The sequence below is a fragment of the Perca flavescens genome, chromosome 2, assembly GCF_004354835.1.
Source record: "Perca flavescens isolate YP-PL-M2 chromosome 2, PFLA_1.0, whole genome shotgun sequence".
NCBI classification, from domain to species: Eukaryota; Metazoa; Chordata; class Actinopteri; order Perciformes; family Percidae; genus Perca; species Perca flavescens.
Window position 1 is genome coordinate 10,241,828 of NC_041332.1, and position 21,389 is coordinate 10,263,216.

Here is a 21,389-nt window from a genome sequence, read left to right on the forward strand (position 1 = left end):
TTGGAATTTGGAGCTTGCAATGAACCCATGAACGCAACGAGGACCGTCCAACATGGCGGCCCAGCGTAGGAATTTGATGCAGAGCGTATGTGTAAACTCAATTTACCACTCTCACGAACCTGTAATGTTACTGTTGTGCTTCCCTTGTAGAGTGCACGAGTCTCATTTATCTCCCCCAGTGGTCGGCTTTGTTTGTTTTGTGTCGTCCAGTGTTGTTTTGTTTCGTTCAGTGATGCTAGTGCTAGCTAATGTAGTTACGCTTTTGAAGTGGCTTGCTAACAGTTAACGTTAGCTAGCTAATTACCCCGTGTTTAATCTCACCGCATTGACATTTATTAGTGTCTAACCACAAAGGGGCAGTTAACATTCCTAATAGTAGCTAACTTTTTGACCGGTACTGACTATATTGCTCGGCATATCTTTGACACACCTAAGATGAGACTGCGAATCGTCTAACGTAACTAACGTGAGATAATTTGTAGCTTTGGTCACTTTAGCACGTTTTCTTAACGTTACTGCTAAAAAAGAATGCTCAGAAACGTTGCTCTTTGTGATTGTTGAGTCCTTATTGACACTCGTGTTGCTTTAGGTTACGACAATGTTGTCAGGTCGTTGTGACGCTGTCGCATTAACGTGTATCAGACCGGGGTCTGTGGTTCCAATGGCCCCATGCGGCTCTAGTGTAGACATGGAGAGTGGCTTTATAGACATGTTGTTAGTTATTAGAAACTGTAGGGGGATACATATGGCCGAGGAACACTCCTACTGCCAACAGTGTCGACCTGTTACAGATGTGTACAGGAGAAAGTTCTCAATATGTAGTGAAACGTGCCAAAACGTAACATGCAATGCATTGACAACATGATACAAGAAATAATACAAGACCACGTACCCACTAAAGACAGTGGAGAACCCCTAGAAAACAATTCCAATGACATTATTTAGCTGGACATGCATTTGTAAATGGAGACATTCCTTGTGCAAACAAAGGACATTTTGGCATTTGCATGCAGATACATACATTACATTGCGATATTTATTTATCCTGTAAAAACAGTTGCTGGTTTTCCCATTCATCTAGTGGCCAAATACACATTCTAGTATACCTTGGAGGATGAAATGGAGAGATATTTGGGAGTCCATTTACTGTATTTATGATTTCACACTGTCACTATTCTAGGTTGTGAATTAAACTAGAACAATGCAGCTGAACCCCGAACAGGTTTAAACAAATATACATACTAGTTGACCCGCAACACATAGTCTGTCGTAGGAAAATGTGTGCTCTGTAGTAGAGAAATTGACTGTACGTAATCAGGTAGAAAGGAAAGTTCTCTGCGCTTCTGCAGACCACAACAATCCAGTGCAACCAAGGCAGGACTCAACAGTATAAAATAACAAAAAATTGCCGGTGCAACACAGATGTCTTCTTACTTGATGGAAGAATATATAAGAAATAAAACCATCAAGTAAGAAGACATCTGTGTTGCACCGGCAATTTTTTGGTATTTGATCATACGTGATGTTTGCAATATCATGTGAAGACAGTAGATGATTTCTTTTTTTTTTACAATGGGTCACGATAACCTCCAATCGTGGCCTTTGTGTGGGAGCTGCAGGCTGTCTGGTAATCATGATTAGAAAAGACATCAAAGATGTGCTGTGCCCCCTTTATCACATGTGTGCAAACTGATTCTATCTTGTAAATGGAGACACTTTGTCTGACCTATCCAGATATCTTAGTATCTGATTTCTGTTATACGTGACCGTTGAAGGATATGAGCAGAGACAAGGAAAGGTTCCTTTTAAATTTTTGGTGGAGATGGTGTGTGTGCTCTCTCTACTGTACTGTAGTGTACTCTACTGTACTGTCCTGAACTGTTATTAGAAAAGAGTTATCAGATGTAATAGAGAACTTGTTTTGATTTTCTTTTTCCTTTTTTCCCTTGACAGCATCAAAGCTGGACAGATGACTTGCCGCTGTGTCAGATGTGTGGGGTTGGCACAGCAACCAACTGTGTGTACGGCCCAGATGGAAAAGGAACTCTGAGCCACCCCAATGAGGATGGACACCTTAGGTTCAGGTGAGGAAACCCAAAAGCCCTGAACAAGAATGAAGAGAATGAAGTAAAAAAGAGAAACAAAAACAGAGCCAAATAGGAATAACAGCATCAATACCTGCATCTCAGATGCTAAGTTAACACCTTTTGTTCAGTGCATTTTTCATTTTGAGATCACCTGTGTGAATATCATACACTAAACAAATCCTTTTTACATGCAAACTACCTGCTGTCCAACCAGCTGACCGCATCATGATATTGAAGGGTGCCCACTTCCGAAAAAGGTCCCTGGAGCTGGTAGGGATTCTGTGTCTTGCTCAGGGACCACAATTCAACATTCTAGGGAACTTAAATATAAGATGTACAAATTGTGCCTGTTGTTGTTAAACATGACATGCCACGCCACACAACGCCCCCAGTTAGAAAATCATTAGGCTGACCTACACCACCGAACCTTCCAATTTACACAAAACGCACCACAGTCCTAAGAGTGTTTGGATGAAGGATATTTTGTTTGTCGAATTCCCACTGTCTTCCCCTCTTTGAAGTGAAACGGAAATGTCGTTTTTCTCCTCCACCAATCAGAGGCGAGGATGGCTGTTTCCTGTATGGGGTTTTTAATGGCTACGATGGCAGCAAAGTGGCCAGTTTTGCCTCCCAGTGTCTGACAGCCGAACTGCTGCTAGGACAGCTCAACTCCAGTCACACAGACAACGACGTCCGCAGGATCCTCACGCAGGTTTGAGTGTGTTTACATTACAAGTTTCACGTGTTAATGATTACAAAGCAAGTGTGATATACTTTTTTTCTTGGAAGTTATTCTACAACTTGAATGTAAAGAGCGTAGCGTTTTAATTCAAGACAGCATCACTCAAGCATTGATGGACGGGTCTTTAAATGCACAGACTAACTGCAGATTTAGAGAGAGAAGTCTTAAACCGGCTTACTTTCTCGCTGTATTGTCGGTTTTGAAAAGTTACAGAAATTGTCCAACAACAAGCTGCATCTATTTCAATGAAGCAGAGGAAACAAGGGATTACTGTACATATAATTTTAAGGGTTATAAAAAACAAGCTGAAAGTCCTGTTTCTGCTGAAATGTTGTCAGTTGAAATGATCACACCTCATAACGCAGACTGATCTCATGAAGTGGCGTATTCATGACACGCCAATTCGTTTGCCATTTTGGCGTGTTATCAAGACGCATAATCACTTTTTAGCGTGTTTACCAACGCAGTTCGCCCGCCACTGACCTACATTATGAGTGAATTTTTGCCGTAGCGAGTAGTATAAAGGGACGTAGGTCCTTCACCCAGGAGAGCTGGGATTGCGTCCCGCGTGTGGTGTTTTTTGGCCTTTTTTTTTTTTTAAGCCTTCCCCAATGTTTCTTTCCTAAACCCAACCGTTTATTGTTTTCCTAAGCGTGTTTTTGTCATTATTTTCTTTTTTTTTTTTTTTTTTTTTTTACACGCTTGACGTTCGCGATAGTACGTCACGTTGTCACAATAACACGCAACGTGGCGACACCACGTGATGGGTATGTTTACATCAGCTGTATACAGCGTAGACATACACGTGGATGGCTGAAAATGCGTACAGGTAACACGCCATTTGGCTTTAGGAAAGTGGCGTGTATGTTTACGCAAAGTCATGATGCCATGTTGCATAACGGATATAACATCACACCATGTTGCAGCTTGCCAATCTGATATGATCTGTGTTTGCAGTTCCTTGTAGCTCAAACATCATTCTGCTTCCATTATGACAGTGCTGTCAAACCGCAGGGGATATACAAGCTAAAGTGATGGATTGGCTAGAGAGCCACCACCTATTCCTATATGTTATCTAATGGTAGCATGGACAGTTAAATTGGCCATGGAAGCACAAAAGCATCTTGGATGTAAACACAGGACAGAGCATAAGCAGCACTGTGATACGCTAAGCACACGGTCTACTTTATATTAGCGCACACGGTACACTACCTTTATACTGAAACTAGCCGGTTCCATGGTTACTGTCGTGCTATAAACACAGAAACTTTCAAAACCTTTGGCCATGTCTATAAATTGCCAGTCACAAATTTCAATTGTCATGTGACAATTTTATTTTCATCACTTCAGTTGGTTAGAAAATATATACTGTTTACGTATTTACATATGTGCGTTGGATACAGCGCAAAGTGCTTTACATCACCCATTCAGTTGACATTACAATAGCATACACACTGCAGCTCAATACTTATGAACTTATGTACTGTGTCAAGTCAAGTCATTTTATTTGTATAGCACATTTAAAAAAACAACAGTTGACCCAAAGTGCTTTACAGGTAGAGCAGGGAAGGCAGAAACAGTATGCCTTAAAGATACATAATCAAGTGTGCAAGGTACCATGAATGTAGTTAGGCAAAGGCTAGAATTAAATAATGTAACATAGAATAAAACAACAATGAAACAACATTTGTAAATACAAAAAGATAAGAAAAAGTTGAGTTCGGTTCATAGCTCTGAATCTTAAAAAACAAACAAAAAAACATTAGGAATCAAAGGGAGTTAAAAGCAAGAGAGTAAAAATGCGTCTTCAGATTTGATTTAAAACTAGCGATTGTATTACATGATTACTGTGCACACTGAGCTGGATAATTGCCAACATGGCTTCATCCAGATACATGTTGTTGTTGTTGTTGTCTCAGGCCTTTGACGTGGTGGAGAAGAGCTACTTTGAGACGATAGATGATGCTCTGGCTGAGAAAGCTGCTCTGTCCAACTACCTCCCACCACACAATGAGGTATACACACTCACTCACTCACTCACTCACTCACTCACACACACAGAGAGAGACACACATGATTGACATAATGCATTCCCTAGCCCTTTACCCTAACCTTAACCATCAAAACTGAATGCCTAACCTTAACCCTTACCCTCACCCTAACCCTAACTATAACCTAATTCTATCCCTAATCCTAAAACCAAGTCTTAACCCTCAAACAGCCCTTTAACCTTGTGGGGTCCAGCATTTTGGTCCCCACAAGGCTGTGCAGACCCCACAAGTATACTGTATTCTCCGGTTTTTGGACCCCACGAATATAGTAAAACAGGTACACACACACACACACACACGTGCACACTCTGCAAAGCATATTGACAGATTTGGCTGAAAATTGAGAAGATGAGTTCTCTGGTTTCCACAGCAACTGCAAATTTAATGTGAGCTTATGCTTAGCCATTGGAAAATGAGCTTGTTCTGTTCTAATTGGACTCATCAGCGTGTTTCGTTGGATAAGCCAGTCTCAGTTTGGATCCAGTTATCACTGCTCTTCTGCCTCCATCTTTTTTTTTTTCCTCATGCCACATCTCCTCTTCATTAAAGCTCTGCTTTTCTCTCCCTCACATAGTGTTCTATTCCGTTCTGATATTTTTGCTGGTGTGGGCGTTTTTGTTTTGTTGCAGTGAGTTGGCTCGTTAAGAACATATAATCATAATCTTTTCTTTGATCTGAGCTCACACTTGGTCTTGTTTGCTAATCCATCTCTTTCATGTTCACCATCTCCAGCGTTCTTACTCCTCTCTAATCCTCTTTCATCTCACCTTCTGCCTGCTTCTTCTTTTTTCTTTAACTCAAACTCACGTCTCTTGCTTAATGCTGTTTTATGTCTCACATTCTCTTTTATCACATGTCTCTTTTTCTCCTTCAATTTGTTTGTGCCTACTGAGTCATTCCTCTCTTTTTCCGTCTTACCCTCGCCTTGTCCCCCCCCCCCCCCCCCAACCCTCCCTCCAACTCACTGCATTTTCTTTACTGGTCATCCTCACTACTCCCCCTTCCTTCTGTGTCTTCCTGGTCTCCCCCCGGCTGGTCAGAATGTGCCATTCCACCAGCTTTCTCCTCAGAGTCAGAAGGTGCAGGAGCGTCTGAAGGAGCTGGAGCGAGAGGTGTCAGGAGGAGCTACGGCCGTCGTGGCACTGATCCTCAACAACAAGCTCTATATCGCCAATGTTGGTAGGGACACACACACACACACACACACACACACACATTACACAGGCTAGAGTTATTTTGATACCCAGAGTCTGACTTTGACAGTACCTTTACTGAAATGTTAATATTCAATCCTATTACGAGCCATTATTAAAAAACGTGACACAAATACTGAGATTTAGTTTGACCTTGTTTTTTCACCCCTTGGAGTAGTGCTGGAAAATATGGTTCGCACCGGCCAATAGTTAGGCCACCTGAGAATCTATTTTACACCAGTAGATGTCAGACTTACAGAGGTTTTGGTTTAGTGCCTATCACTCTTTAAAAATCCCAGTCAGATACAGCCTTTTTGGATTCCTTGGGTGGTATTTAATTAACTGAAAGCAGATTGACTTGGAAGTTTATGAATTCATGTAAGCCATTTCCCTCAGGGACTTTCCCAAAAGGCCATGAGTCTTTTTGAGGAACTCAGGAGCTTAACCTTCATTCCAACCAGAGGAAGCAGGGACAAATGTAGCTCAGGTGGTTCCAGGTGGAAAAAGAACGTCCCTGCTGTGGGAGTGGTACTTTCCAAAGGTTCAGGAAGTTCAGGGGTGGAGTTTTCACGGCCAACCATTGCCGACTAGACAAACGCAGACGCTGCTGCGACCACAGCTCGTGGGTCGGACGAGGCTAGGAACGAGTTGGAAAAAAAAACAATTTGCAAATGCGAGAGAGTTGATAATTTCTTAGCAGTTACATTCAAAGCAGAAATAAAGAACTATCAGACACTGAGCAGATAAAGGTGTGCTGGAGGTATCGGTCTCTGTTTCCACCTCTCTTTTTCTCCTTTCATCAACTATAACTCAGATATCGGGGCACCTGGGTAGCACACCTGGTTGAGCGTGCGCCCCATGTACAGAGGCTTGGTCCTCGATGCAGCGGTCGCGGGTTCGATTCCGACCTGTGGCCCTTTGCTGCATGTCATTCCCCCTCTCTCTCTCTTTCCCCCTCCCTCCCCCTTTCAAGACTTCTCAGCTATCCTATCGAATAAAGGCCTTAAAAATGCCCCCCCCCCCCCAAAAAAAAGAAAAATATATATGTGTGTTTGTATATGTAAATATATATATATATATATATACACACACTCACATACACAATCATACTGCAGTGAGAAACTGTAGTCTCTTATCTGTCATGCTCCTTTTACTTCTCTACCTAGAGGACACTAGTTCTGTTTTTGTTTATTAGCATGTAAGTTAATGCAGGATGCACAGCTAAACGTATACATTTTTTGGGGGTTATATGAAACGTTTAAGAGTAAATAGATCATAGTTGAAACTGACATTAACTAGACAATATGTAAATGCTACATTTAAGTTCCCCTTAAATTAAATGTAAAATTGTTGACAAGATCTTGGGTAGTTTCATGTTTTGTATCCAGGACAGCTTACTGTTTAACAGTGAAGGATCGCCATGCTCAACCACAAATTAAACTGGTACTGCTTACACACAATACATTTTTTTCATTAATTTGCCATGGTTTTAAAACCAAAGTCAGTAGGTCAAACATAGATGAGATGAAACGCCCCATCAGCAGACATGTGCTTTACGTACGGTGCACAAAGTTTATTTCTACAGAGAACCAGAAATGTTTCCCACAGCTTCTGTTTTCTGTGGCCTTCAGACAGATGTTGGACTCTCTATTCAAAACAGAACTACAATGTTGGTCATTGTTTTTGAATCGCTGGTGCCAAATCAGGCTCCTGTAGACAACAGCTGCAGAGGCAATTGCATGATAGTGTGTTCTGTGTTCTGTGTTCTGTGTGTGTGTGTGTGTGTGTGTGTGTGTGTGTGTGTGTGTGTGTGTGTGTGTGTGTGTGTGTGTGTGTGTGTGTGTGTGTGTGTGTGTGTGTGTGTGTGTGTGTGTGTGTGTGTGTGTGTGTAGATTCCCACCTGACACCCTAAGCTACAGAACAGAAAAGGAGCATGATGATGATATTTTTATTACACCAACCTCAACCTCAGATCCTCAACTGTGAGGAAATTCAAATGAAAATGTGGGAGACAGACATACACACACACACACACACACACCAACCCTGAGGAGCCACAGTTATTCCTTGGAAGTGTTTCTCTTTACGAATCCTCAAAGTTAAACCGAGAGTACCAGATTCCAGCTGCCGTATTATATATGGGGCTTCTTTCATGCAACAGGGCTCGATTTAATCATTAATCAAGGGTGTGAATCTTATTGTAAGGCTGCACTAATTCAAAGTATCTCTGGTTATGAGTGAAATCCCTTACATACAATGTGTTTGATGGTTTCCGTCTTTTTGCCAACATCCTAGATTCTGTAGAAGGCAAAGAAAAAGCGCCCCTCACCCTCTCTCTGGGATTTCAATTTCTTTTGTCCTCAAGGACGTGGCACAGAGCAGAAAATGGGGGGATAGTAATTAGTTGCGAGTAAAAAGGAGCACTGCCCCCCCACTGGCCCGTTGTGTGAGGGTCGAGAGTTCAGAAATGACAGAACATGAATCCTAGGGAGGTTTAAACATAACAGTAAGTGTTCTCTAAAAAAGCACTTCCAGCTGTGTGCTGATGTGAAATACATTTGACAGTTAAGGTCGTATGACCCATAATTTGATATGCTGTGTGTGTGGGGGGGCAGACAAGGGTATAAGGACATACATCAGGCATTGATGACTATCGTTTTCACATGTGTAGCAATTGCAACCTTGCACATATGAACACAAGGATTAGCACCAGGCTTACCAAGAAAAGTACATTATTTTGCGACAAATACCGTAGATCAGTTTGGAACGCTACAGAAGCTAAGCGTCATTTCAGCACCGGCTGATTAACACACAGGACTACGGTGGCTCTGTGGCCCAGGGCCCCACAGAGAGGGCAGAGAGAGACCCATGGGGCCCGTGTCTGCAATTTCAGTATGATGTGGCTAATTGGATGGCCTTGTCTGCAGATGAGACGAGCAGCACACACAACTCAGGCCATTTACAGAACCTAAAATTGGGGTGGAGTTGGGGTTGTTTGTCATCAGGATCCTGATCAGTCATCCACAAATGTTAATATAAAAGCGTATTAATTATTGATCTGTCCCTGGTCAGCTTATGTTTGAGCCACTGCCTTCTTCATCTGTCTCAGTACCCACCAGTATCAACGCTGATTCATTGGTGGAGGTTTGGGCCTCTGAGTCACTGCAGAGCAACGTCCGTGCATCTTTGTCTCTGCGTCATTAATGTTTGGGAAAATTAGAAGGCAAAATGTCTCCTGTGGCTACTTTGAAGAATCTAAAATATAAGACATGTTTTCAGTTATTTCACACTTTTTTGTTAAGTACATAATTCCATATGTGTTCATTCATAGTTTTGATGCCTTCAGTGAGAGTAAATAGTCATGAAAATAAAAAGGAAACTCACTGAATGAGAAGGTGTGTCCAAACTTTTGGCCTGTACTGTATATGTAGAGGTTTATGGTTCTACGCAGAGGTCCAGGGTTGGAGTCTGACCTGTGATGATTTCCTGCATGTCTTCCCCCTCTCTTTCCCCTTTCTCACCTAGGTGTCCTGTCCGTTAAAGACAGAAATGCCCAATAAATAATGATAATAGATTTGAATAAGATCCTCTCTGGTATAGTGTCAACAAAAACTGGTAACTCATTCAACTTTTTAACATGAAATGGAAAAAATGTTAAGGAATTGTATTCTTTTTCTTATCCAGAATACGTTTTACCTTGTGTAAATGTTGACTTACCTTAAATACCAAAGGATTAGTTGACTCCATGGACTAATTTTACGAGTTGTGAATCCTTGTATGTTTGTCTGCGATTCCAGGTACCAACCGGGCACTGCTGTGCAAGTCCAGCAGCGACGGCCAGAACCAGGTTCTACAGATCGGCCGACCACACAGCACTGACAACGAAGACGAGCTGCAGAGGCTTGCTGCACTGGGTGAGACACACAGACAAGAAAGAGAGTCAGACCATCCTACCAGGGTCAGTTTGGCGCAATTATGCAGTTGAGCATAAGTGCATTCCATGCAGGATATACAGGCGGGATATACAGACAGAGACGGCCATTAGTGTACACTAGCCTGGCATAGAGACACACATGGAGCCATCTGTCCGTGGTGGACTCTGGGCAGCCAAGCTAATGGTCCAGTAATGAGGGTCGTGTGTATGTAACGGGTGAAACACATTCATCGCGGTTAGCGTTGCAGATAAAGCATTAGTTGCAGCCTGACACCTGTAGTGAATATAATGTAGAATTAGCTGCATTGTTTCCCAGCATTTTACACCACATCATTAGAAGAGGAGGCACAGCTCTCTGTCTCCCTTTGTTCTCTCGCTCCCTTTCTGTCTCCAGTTGGGAGTCGCCTAATGATTCTGTTGTTCGGGCTTCTCTGAATGATTTAAATGAAATGGCAGTCATTCCATTAACCCAGCTGAAGGTGACCTCTCCCCTCGTATTTTTATCCACCCTTAAACACACACACACGCACACCCCTCTCCTCCTCCCACCCTCATCTCCCTCTACTTATTGCTTTTGTCTTATTGCTTTATCCTCTCCCTTCCCATACTAAATCTCTAACCCCTCTCGCCCATACCATCTGCCTATCATCATATCCTCGAAACTCATCTCCTCTGTTTGTCTTCACGCTCCACCTCTCCTTGTCTTTAATGTGTCTCCTCGCCTCCCCCTTTCTATACAGGTGTGGATTCAGGTCGTGTACGGCAGGCGGGGCAGATTGCTGGTCAGAGCAGCACCAGGAGGCTCGGAGACTACCGGGTTAAATTCAACTACAATGAAATCGACCTGCTCAGGTGAAGTCAGAATATTAAAACTACATCATAAATAAATACATAACTGGGCAGGCCTATCTGCAACACTCTAACTTATTGTCTTGTTTTGCTTATTCTGTCTTTATGTATGTTATATTCTCTCTCTTTTTTTTAATTATTAGTCATGCACCAATCTGCAGAATCAATATCGGCAACAATTAAGCACTGAATTACAGTTTTCTTGTCAATGTCATAAGAGTCTTTGCAGTATTCATTTAGTGTTTTCATTTAGAGAAGGTGGGCTGCCAAGTTTTAGAAATCTAAAACCAAGTTGTGGTTTTACAGGGAGTTGTGTGCTGGAACAATTTCTTTGCCCGGCACAGTAAACTATTTAGTTTTTGGATTGGATTTCTGTTAATGTATGGATTAAACAAACAAGATGTCACGTCTAAATTAGCCAAATCTAGATGCGCTGAAGGCAGAGTTCTCAAACTTTGAACAGAGCAAGACTCGCTGGTTTCCCCCCTGCGTCCAGTCTTTTAGTCAAGCCAAGCTCTTTGCCTGCTAGATCTAGCTTCATATTTTGCATACAGAAAGCAGAGTGTGGTTGCTCTTCTTAAATTACTGCTCAGCAAGAAGGCGAATAAGCTTACTTGAACTGTGGTTCAAGTGGAACTGGGGCAGCTAATAAACTATTTTAACGTAGAATCTGTGTGTGTGTGTGTGTGTGTGTGTGTGTGTGTGTGTGTGTGTGTGTGTGTGTGTGTGTGTGTGTGTGTGTGTGTGTGTGTGTGTGAGTGTGAGTGTGTGAGTGTGTGTGTGTGTGTGTGTGTGTGTGTGTGTGTGTGTGTGTGTGTGTGTGTGTGTGTGTTAGCACTACCTGGACAGTGGAGGCTCTGTCTCCCTATTATGGCCTTTGTTATCAGATCTAACTTTGTTCCAGACTCTCCTTAACCACAGCTGAGCCTCTTGAAATTCCACGATCAGGGGCCCCTCTCTCTCACACTTCTCATTTCCTGTTTCTGTCTGCAGTCCAGGCCAAGCAAATCAGGCTCAGATATCTATGATTCATTCCATTTATGATCCTCAATAGAATCTTTATAGAATTTCCTCCTTAGCGCCATCAAAGAGAGTGCAGGGAATTTGATGTGGACAAAGTTTAAGCGATTCTTCAGATCTACGAGATTAGCTGGGTTTACTTTATTGTATTTATGTCAGGTGCACTTTCTGTCTATGTCTTTCTTTTTCTTTTCTTCCACTCCTTTCTCATACACGCCCTGTTGCTGCTTGTTTTCCTTTTTCCTCCTTGATATTAAATGACGTATTCATATATCTATCTTCTCCTGTCCTCCTACACCACCAGCGCGGCCAAGACGAGGCCAATCATCGCAGAGCCAGAGATTCATGGTAGCCAGTCTTTGGACAGCGTGACAGGCTTCTTGTTGCTGATGTCAGAAGGTCTCATCAATGCCCTCGAGTCCGCCCACGGCCCCGAACAAGCCAATCAGGTAAGCAGATTCCCCCTGTCAATTTTCTTCCCACCTCAACCACTTTCTCTGCACTTGTTTTCCTTGTTTTGTGTCTTTTTTTTCAAATCTCTGCGTTGATGTGTTTCCACCACCTACTACCACTCTTAACATCAGTCTTTCTTTCTCTGGCTTCCTGTCTCCCCTGCTGTCCACCGTAGGAAATTGTCGCCATGGTAGCAGCAGAGCTGGCCCTGCAGACCAGTCTAGAGGCAGTGTCTCAGTCGGTGGTCGAGCGCGTCAAACGGCTGCACCACGACGTCTACGTGTCCGGCCGTCAGAGGGCAACCTACTGCTCTCGGCACGAGGACATGACCCTGCTCATCCGCACACTCAACTACCCGCTGGCTGACGGAGTGCTCACGCCCACACAGGGTAGGAAAGGGCGATTATGGGATTGGTTCACGTTTTATAGAAACCCTGCCTCGGGGGCAGACCTTCATACTGGCTACTCCAACGCCAGTGTTCCTCATTAAAAACTTTCAGAATTTAGAGCCATGTAGAAAACTTTAGCTGTACATACTGTATTCTTCTCTCTTCAAAACAAAGTGAAATCACAACCTCTCGCCAAAGGTTACAAGTTGTTATGAGCGATTAGCACTTTAAGCTAAAAAAAATAGTTGTAACTCAAACAAGGCTTTCAGAAATTACTATTTCACAAGGAAATAGCAGAGGTAATGTCCTAAAAAATAAACAGTTTAATGAAGTATATACTGTGTGTGTGTGTGTGTGTGTGTGTGTGTGTGTGTGTATATATATATATATATATATATATATATATATATATATATATATATATATATATATATATATATATATATATATATATATATATATTAGTACAGGCCAAAAGTTTAGACACACCTTCTCATTCAATGTGTTTCTTTATTTTCATGACTATTTACATTGTAGATTCTCCCTGAAGGCATCAAAACTGTGAATGAACACATATGGAATTATGGACTTAACAAAAAAGTGTAAAATACCTGAAAACATGTCTTATATTTTAGATTATTTAAAGTAGCCACCCTTTGCTTTTTTTGATAACTCTGCAAACCCTTGGTGTTCTCTCAATGAGCTTCATGAGGTAGTCACCTGAAATGGTTTTCACTTCACAGGTGTGCTTTGTCAGGGTTAATTAGTGGAATTTTTTACCTTATTAATAAAAAAGCAAAGGGTGGCTACTTTGAAGAATATAAAATAAGACATGTTTTCAGTTATTTCCCACTTTTTTGTTAAGTACATAATTCCATATGTGTTCATTCATAGTTGTGATGCCTTCAGTGAGAATCTACAATGTAAATAGTCATGAAAATAAAAAGGAAACGCATTGAATGAGAAAGTGTGTCCAAACTTTTGGCCTGTACTGTATATTTTTTTATTTTATTTTATTTTCTGTTCTTTCCTAACTTGTGGATCATCTTACGGCTATTTTGACACTATTGGACCCCGAGGTGGTAACCGCTGCTTTATAGATTTTAAAATTATTTAATATCATGTAGTTTAAAGTTTTTACATGTAAACCATTATAGCATAGGATTAGATGTTAGGACAAAAGACTAATTTGAACATTTAAGGTTATTGAAATCTACAACCTTAACTAAAAGTAAAACAAAACTCCAAATGATGTTGGATTTGGATTATATTGAACGTTTAGCGTTTGCCACTCAAATGTAGGACGAAGATAAGTCTAATCCTGGAGCAGTGGGAAACTGCACTGCACAAATACATCTTTAAATAGTACCAGATTTATCCTCATCTGAGCCGCCAGGCCTAAGAAAGAGATATCAAAGATTTTGAGAGGTGTAGCCCAGAATACCAAACGGAGCCAAAATAACAAAAGTCCGGGAAGAAGAAATCCAATTTACTCAAGGTTCCCAAGAAACCCATTATATGCTGAAGCTGCACATTAGTTTCACTGTGTTCTTCTTGATAGTAGTTTTTGTAAAAAGTATATATAAAAAAAAAATGTATGCACTTTAGACCACAGCAGCATTTTCTGAGATGAATGGGACTCAATAGTTGAAGTGTTTTTTTAAACCTTTTACATGCATGTTCTCCTTCCAGGTGGACGGATCTACCCCGTGTCAGTGCCCTACTCCAACAGCCAGAGCACCAGTAAAACCAGTGTCACCCTCTCACTGGTCATGCCCTCCCAAAATACTCTCACCAATGGCACCAACACTGCCTCCACCCTGGAAGAAGGCACCCCCACACCAGGGTAAGCTTGGTTTGTCTCGTGTCCCTGCTTGCTCTGGGTAAGCTTGTCTTTCACTCCCGGTTCCCTCCTACTCCTATGTTTGTTCTGGGTGAGCTTGATTTGTGCTCGTTGCATATCATTGTCCTGCTGTGCATGCTCGGAGTCTAAATGAGCTTGATTTTTGTCACATCACTGTTGTGTTTCGGCTTCTTAAACTTGGATTTCACTCCCATTGTCCCACTGCTGTTGTTTTCTGACTCCACTCTTCCCTCCCGTTTATTTTGGCTGTGTTTTAGATTGCTCCCTCGTCCCTACCTTGGTGTATTTATTTTAGGTTAGCTTGATTTTCCCTCCCCCGTGTCCCTCCACTGCTATGCTTATTTATGTGTACGCGTGGTTTTCACTTCCCCATTGTTCCGCTGCTGTGATTTGTGTGTATCGTGCCGGCTTCCCATTTCACAGACTACAGTGGGAAAAAACTGATCAAATACAGCTGGAAAAATATATTGATATTGAACTTTGACATAAGCATAAAGTGTACACTATGTACTGTAATGTTAGCATATGAATATAATTACATCAGGATTGCTCTTGGGGGTTGAGACAGCATTGTACAGAAACAAATTAGCACAGTAATGTGTTTCAACAAACTACATCCTCCAGTACTGCTTGTACTGCCTACTGGTGGTGACAACCATTGACATATATAAAATGGACCAATAGACCCCGTTGCTCTGGACGGAGACCAGTGAAGGCTATTTGAAGCACTTTTCCGGTGATCTCTTGCTTTACTGCGCAGCCTCCAACTGACAGAGACAACGTAAATGTGACGTGAGCAACGTGTCTGAAAGTTGTAAGTCTTCTGGTAGCTGTGACAAGACAAATCTCAATCATTTCCAATCTTATAGAGACGGAGAGCGTAGGTATATGTAAGGAGATAACATAGGCACAGGCTAATTATTGTTAACTAACATGCTAGTTAACATTAGTAATTACACCTAAACAGCTAATGTAAGTCGAAACTGCCTGCGAGCTTCTTCTGTACTATACGGTAATTCCTCTACTGTGCCACAGTAAGTCACTTGGTTATGACACAATCGTTAGCTTATTTTTACAAAAACGTCTGCTACGGAGCCTTAACGTGACGTACAAGGTAATGGAGCCTTTTATACATTGTCGTGTTTCTTTAGAAATAAACAATGGACAAATAGAGTCTTTAAACGCTTCAGATGTAAAGTTATACGCAGTCAAGTGACGTAAAAAGAAAATGGCGGTCAGTGTAATGCTAACAAGAGGTGATCACTTTGTAGCAACAAAATGGCGCCATCGGAGGTTCGCGTTCTGAAGCGACGCTTACCCCCTTGGTGACAACTAGCCTGGCTCCGCCCTCCTATATACTTCCGCTCAATTTTCATTTCCCTTCAGTACTCCGTCTGGGTTTGCGGTGGGTTTTCTCCGGCCAAATATTTGGCAATCCAATCAGCGAACAGAGGGAGTGCTGAGAACGATGACGTTGAGGTCGTGCGCTAGAAAGATGCAAGCAAAGCCATTCGGTCCGTTGTGGCAACGCTGCCAAATATCCAGAAGTTAAAGCCCGAGCAAGAATAATCTTTGCTGAGTTGTGTTGGTGGCCCTGAAGTTGTGGCCCTCCACTCCACGGGGTTCGGGAAAAGTTAGATTTTCCAGCTCGCTCCGTTAGTGGTGAAGGTGTTGGCTAAGGCTAACGCTAGCAATGCTAAAGCTAAATATAAGCCGATAGTTGTTGTCGGTCTCCCCTCTTGTTGCACATGCGCATGACATACGTCACGACCAAACGTTAGCGATTGGTTACGGCAGATCCAGAGTGGCTCTGAGCAGATCCAATAGTTTTAAACTTAACAGAGTACCCGCCTTCAAGGAAGTTAACACTTGTCAATGGAGAGTGGCCAGACTCTCTGTACAAATGAAATGGACCAGAGTCTGGTAGGACCAGGCTAGGTGACAACATGCTTTTACCACAACCTTTGCTGCAGTAATGTAGCACGGCACTATAGTACCAAGCTACATCACAGCTGGCTGTGGACCCAGGTGTAACAGAACATACTGTCACCTGTTCAAAAGACTTAGCGGGGCCTCAGGCCGAAAACTTTTCTTTTTTTGATGGTACTGGTGAGACAAATTAAATATGCACAGATGTGATGTATCGCGGTGGCAATTATTTTATCTTGGTGTAATGATAACAACAGCAAGCTAATTTCCTTCTTTTGCGTCTACAAAAATAATGATTGCTTACTTTTCTGATAAGGCAACAGAAGATGCAATAGATCAGAGGGCCAGCATTTTTTACACAGAATTTTAAATATATATAGAGTGTGTGTGTGTGTGTGTGTGTGTGTGTGTATATATATATATATATATATATATATATATATATATATATATATATATATATATATATATATATATATATATATATATATATATATGGGGCGAGGGGGGTAAGCCCAACTTTGACATGTGTTGTGTACAGTGGCTCAGTGGGTACTGTACACAGCAGAGTCATGTCTGGACCAATGAATCAGAATAATGCCCTAAAGCCACTTTTGGATTGAGCACTTAACACGTCATATGTGATGTTCTTCTGCCATGTTAATATATGTTTCATTTATAACAAAGCATGAATCATTGACAACTTCCATCAACATGTTTGGAATATGCCTTGAGTTAGCGAGGTTAGCTGCATGAAACCGCCTGTAGTGTAATATGATTGAACGTGAGTAGCACTCATGTGGCTGCTGCTTTTGGCTTCGCTGCATGTGCGCACTTTCATTGTCCTTTTTGGCCCTGTGTTCGCTCGTCCACAAGGGTTGCTTCTCTACCTGTCTGTCACTCACATCTGTGTTTCTCTTCCTCATGGGCCCTGACTATCCATCCTGTGTCCTATACACTCTGTCCTTGCCTCTCCTTTTTCCGCTCCTTCAGCACGTTTTACCCCGCTACCTGCCAGACTGCTGTCGACATCCTGCAGCCCATAATTGAACTCCCTTTCTCCCCTCTTTTCCCCCTCTCTCCTCTTCCTCCTCTCCCCCTCTCCACCTCCCTGTTCTCTCTTTCCACCACTCCTCCTCCTCCTCCCCACCCTCTCCCTCTCTCCGCCTCTCTCCTTTGTCTCTCCACCCGCGACATGGACCCCTTCCTCTCTCCTCATGCCCCTACTTCGCGCTCCTTTATTCCCACCCTCATACCCGTCTCCCCCTCTTCCTCCACCATACCCGACCAAACCCCTTTTTCCTCCTCCCTCATCTACTCCTCCACTCTCCCTAGCAGTCAGAGCCCCACAGCCACCCTCCAGTCCACCAACACCCAAACGCAGAGCTCCAGCTCCAGCTCGGGAGACGGCAGCCTTTTCCGCCAGAGAGGCAGCCAGGCGGCGCAGCCCGATGAGACGGGCAGGGTTCCGCCTTATGTGGACTTCAGTCAGTTTTACCACCTGTGGGGAAGTGACCACAGCGACAGCCAGAGCACCCAGGGAGGACTGGGACCCCAGTGAGGAGGACCAAGAGGGTGCTGGGTGCCAGTTGGAAAAGGGGACGGACTGGGTTTTCTCACAGCAAGTAGGCACATGGATTATGAAGGGACAAAGATTTTAAGAGGTGGTTGGGATGACCGAAATGCTTTTAATGTATCATACCTAAAAAATAAGTGACCTAAAGGTGCATGGGGCCGCATGGAGGAGGGACTGGGATTATCTGGGGTCTTACGATCAAAGAAGGCAAAGAATAACCCCAAGACAGTTAGAAACTGGTGTCACTACACTCTGCAAAATAATGTTTGCGCTAGCGTTTTAGACGATGGTCATGAGAATATATGTAATCCAGATTGTAGCCATTGTTGTTAGATGTGAAAACATGTATCTGCAAACAGGAATCTCATAAACTTGAGAGTTTGTGGAGTTAAGAATGATTTTATACTGTAAGGCCTTAACGTGGATTGATTGGATGTGTTTGAAAGTACTTTTTAATTTGTAATGAAAGTATATCTCCAAATAACTCAATAGGCTCTCTGGACTTCTCTCTTTATATTACAGTAACACTTTAAACACTTGACTATCTATCGGTGGGTATACAACATATGTGGTGACAGGTGGTCACATAAGATCTTAATAATGTACATCCCAGAGTTTCATTCTGAATGACTGACTGATGAGGTATTTGTGCATGTGGATGGTTAGCAATGTGCCTTGCCAATAATTCATAAGAAAAAGAGGAACAGCTACACTTTGAAAACAAACAAGACTTAAAAAACTTGAAGCACCTTTTTATACAGTGGTGTTTTTCTCTGAAAGAAAAATAAGCTAATCCTTTTTTCCTTCAATAAATATGCTAACACCGGTTTGTTAGCCACAGAACATGTGACAAGCCACCATCACACCTACTCCAGCATGCAGCATTTCCTGTGCATGCATGGGTCATTTTCTGTAGTTGGAAACTAGAATATAGAGAGAAGCACTTACGGAATACAAATGCAGCGAATGGCTATTGCAACAGAAATGACAGCTTGAAATATGGTATTTTAAATAAAAATCTAAAGGAGTAACACAAAGTCTTTGAAGAGACCTTCAACTATTTCATTTAATGTTGATAGCAAGAAAAAAAGCTGCATGCTATGAGATGGCATGACTGACTGGACACAAATCTAGATCTGACAACTCAAATCCTAACAACTACCAAACTGAATGCACATCACGTGTCAGTCAGTCAGTCTGACATTTATTTTATTTGTAAAGAAGTACTTCAACTTCAACTATATTTGTGTCCCCGAAGGGCGAGTAGGTGTAGAGCAAGTATAAACGCATACAAGACACATAAATGCATACAAGTTCTACACACAGTCCAACTGGAACACAACCGTAACAGTACGAGGACAAATAAATACCAGTACAAGGTGCATGGATAGCAGCGTCAAAGTAAACTACATAGGGTATGAAAAAGTGAGTATCAGCCTACAAAGTTGACACAATCTAATCCACAATGACCATCGTAAACAGCATCCATTACATTACATCACCAACCTCTTTTATCAACGCTTCACACATCCTCAACACAGTCAACAGACTAGAATATATAACCAACCAAAGAATAAAGGAAGAAAAAGGATGAAATGAGGTTGCCAGGATATCAAAGAAGACTCCTCCCCTGACCCCTATTCAAGAAGGAAATGGCTGCAGGTATAAAGGAGTACTTGTACCTGTTACTCCTTACAGATAGACATCTTAGACGGGAGCCAGACGGCAAGGACGGCAATTCAGGGAATAAAGGTAGATAGCTTTCCTGACTATCTGTCCATGGAACAGGTCTGATAATGTGCACTGTTGGACACCCAATATCTTGTTGCTCATATTCACCATTCTGTTTATTGCCGTTTTGGATTTGATGTTAAGATTTCCGAACCAAGGGAGAAGGTCAGGACAGATTCAATATAAGATCTGTAGAACAGAATCATGAGGGACTTGTCGACATGAAACAGAAAAAGTTTCCTCAGGCGGTGCAGGCGCTGCTGGCCTTTTTTGCATAACGCTTCAGAGTGGAAAGTAAATTTGAGCTTGTTAGCCACTATGATCCCATGATATTTATAGGTTTCAGCAGAGTCAACAGTCTGTCCCTTGATAATGGTATTTTGGTTGTTCGTGGGTTTGTGTCTAAAATCAATGCACATGTCCTTAGTTTTCTGCACATTTAGGTGTAGGAATGCATTGTCACACCAATCTACAAATTCATCAACTACAGGACTGTAGGGCTGTCCTTGACTAAAGAAATTCTTAGTCGACTAACACTTATACGATTTTGTCGACTAATCGATTAGTTGATTTAATTGACAGAGCTGTGTGCTTTGAGAGGTGGTTAAGACTAGAAAAGCACAATATAAATGTAGTTAACCATCTGTAAAACTGAGTTTCTCCACAATTAATCCTGCAAAAGCACCACTTTAAATCTTGTGTTTACCCTAAATGTGCTCAGAAGTTTCTTGGAAATAATTAATTAAGCATGAATAAGCATAAAAAATGACTAATCGACTAAAGAAATCTTAGTCGACTAAGACCAAAACGACCGATTAGTCAACTAATTGACTAAGACGTGGCAGCCCTACAGGACTGAGGCTGTCCTGTAGGAGGCTGACTATCACGGAGTCTGCAGCGAACTTTAAAATCGACCCGTTTTCGCGCCGACATTGGCAGTCGTTGGTGTAAAGAACGTAGAGGAGAGGGGAAAGGACACAGCCCTGGGGTGACCCAGTGGATGATATCAATTCCCCAGACGTGCATCCATTAACTCTTTAGAGTTCTGGATGTTAAAAAGTCAAAAATCCAGCCTACAATGTTAAAATCTAAGCTAAAATTATTGATAAGTTTATCAATTAGAATGTGGGGCTGGATCGTGTTAAAAGCTGACGAAAAGTCAACGAATAGCAGCTTGTTGTTCAGCTTTTTGTTTCCTTCAAGAAGTTTTGAAACAAAGTTTATTAAGGTCGCATGTGGCATCTTCTACTCCCCGGCCAGCTCTATATGCCAACTGAAGAGGGTCGAGTAGATGTGCAGGCTTGCTAAGGATATCTTTTTATGTAAGTACATAATGTATTTACCAGTCCTTCCAGAAAAATGCTGAATTTTTTTTGTGATTGTTGCGGGCAAAAATCCTTGATTATGCGGCACGTTTTCTTAAAAAATGCGATGGAATATGCGGGATATTTATGCAATTTTATGTGAAATTGCAGGAACTTGCATAAACTGCAGTTTGATTTGAAGAAAAAAAAGTGATTCCCCCAACACCCTGCTTTTCGATGATGTTTATGTCGCGTAATTACGTCACT

At 42.1% G+C, this 21,389-nt stretch overlaps 1 protein-coding gene across 2 annotated transcripts; it reads left to right on the top strand.

The window, feature by feature from the left end:
- On the top strand, positions 1-18,576 carry tab1 (TGF-beta activated kinase 1/MAP3K7 binding protein 1). Of its 2 annotated transcripts, none has more exons than XM_028597509.1 (11): positions 1-85; positions 1,954-2,084; positions 2,646-2,799; positions 4,749-4,844; positions 5,921-6,059; positions 9,871-9,987; positions 10,748-10,859; positions 12,181-12,325; positions 12,505-12,718; positions 14,411-14,564; positions 17,847-18,576. In XM_028597509.1, the coding sequence occupies exons 1-11, from the start codon at positions 53-55 to the stop codon at positions 18,070-18,072; spliced, it is 1,521 nt and encodes a 506-aa protein (XP_028453310.1). In that variant the 5' UTR covers positions 1-52; the 3' UTR covers positions 18,073-18,576. The 2 variants fall into 2 exon arrangements, with proteins under 2 accessions (XP_028453310.1, XP_028453318.1); XM_028597517.1 differs by having other exon boundaries at positions 17,850-18,576.
- The last annotated feature ends 2,813 nt before the right edge of the window (positions 18,577-21,389 follow it).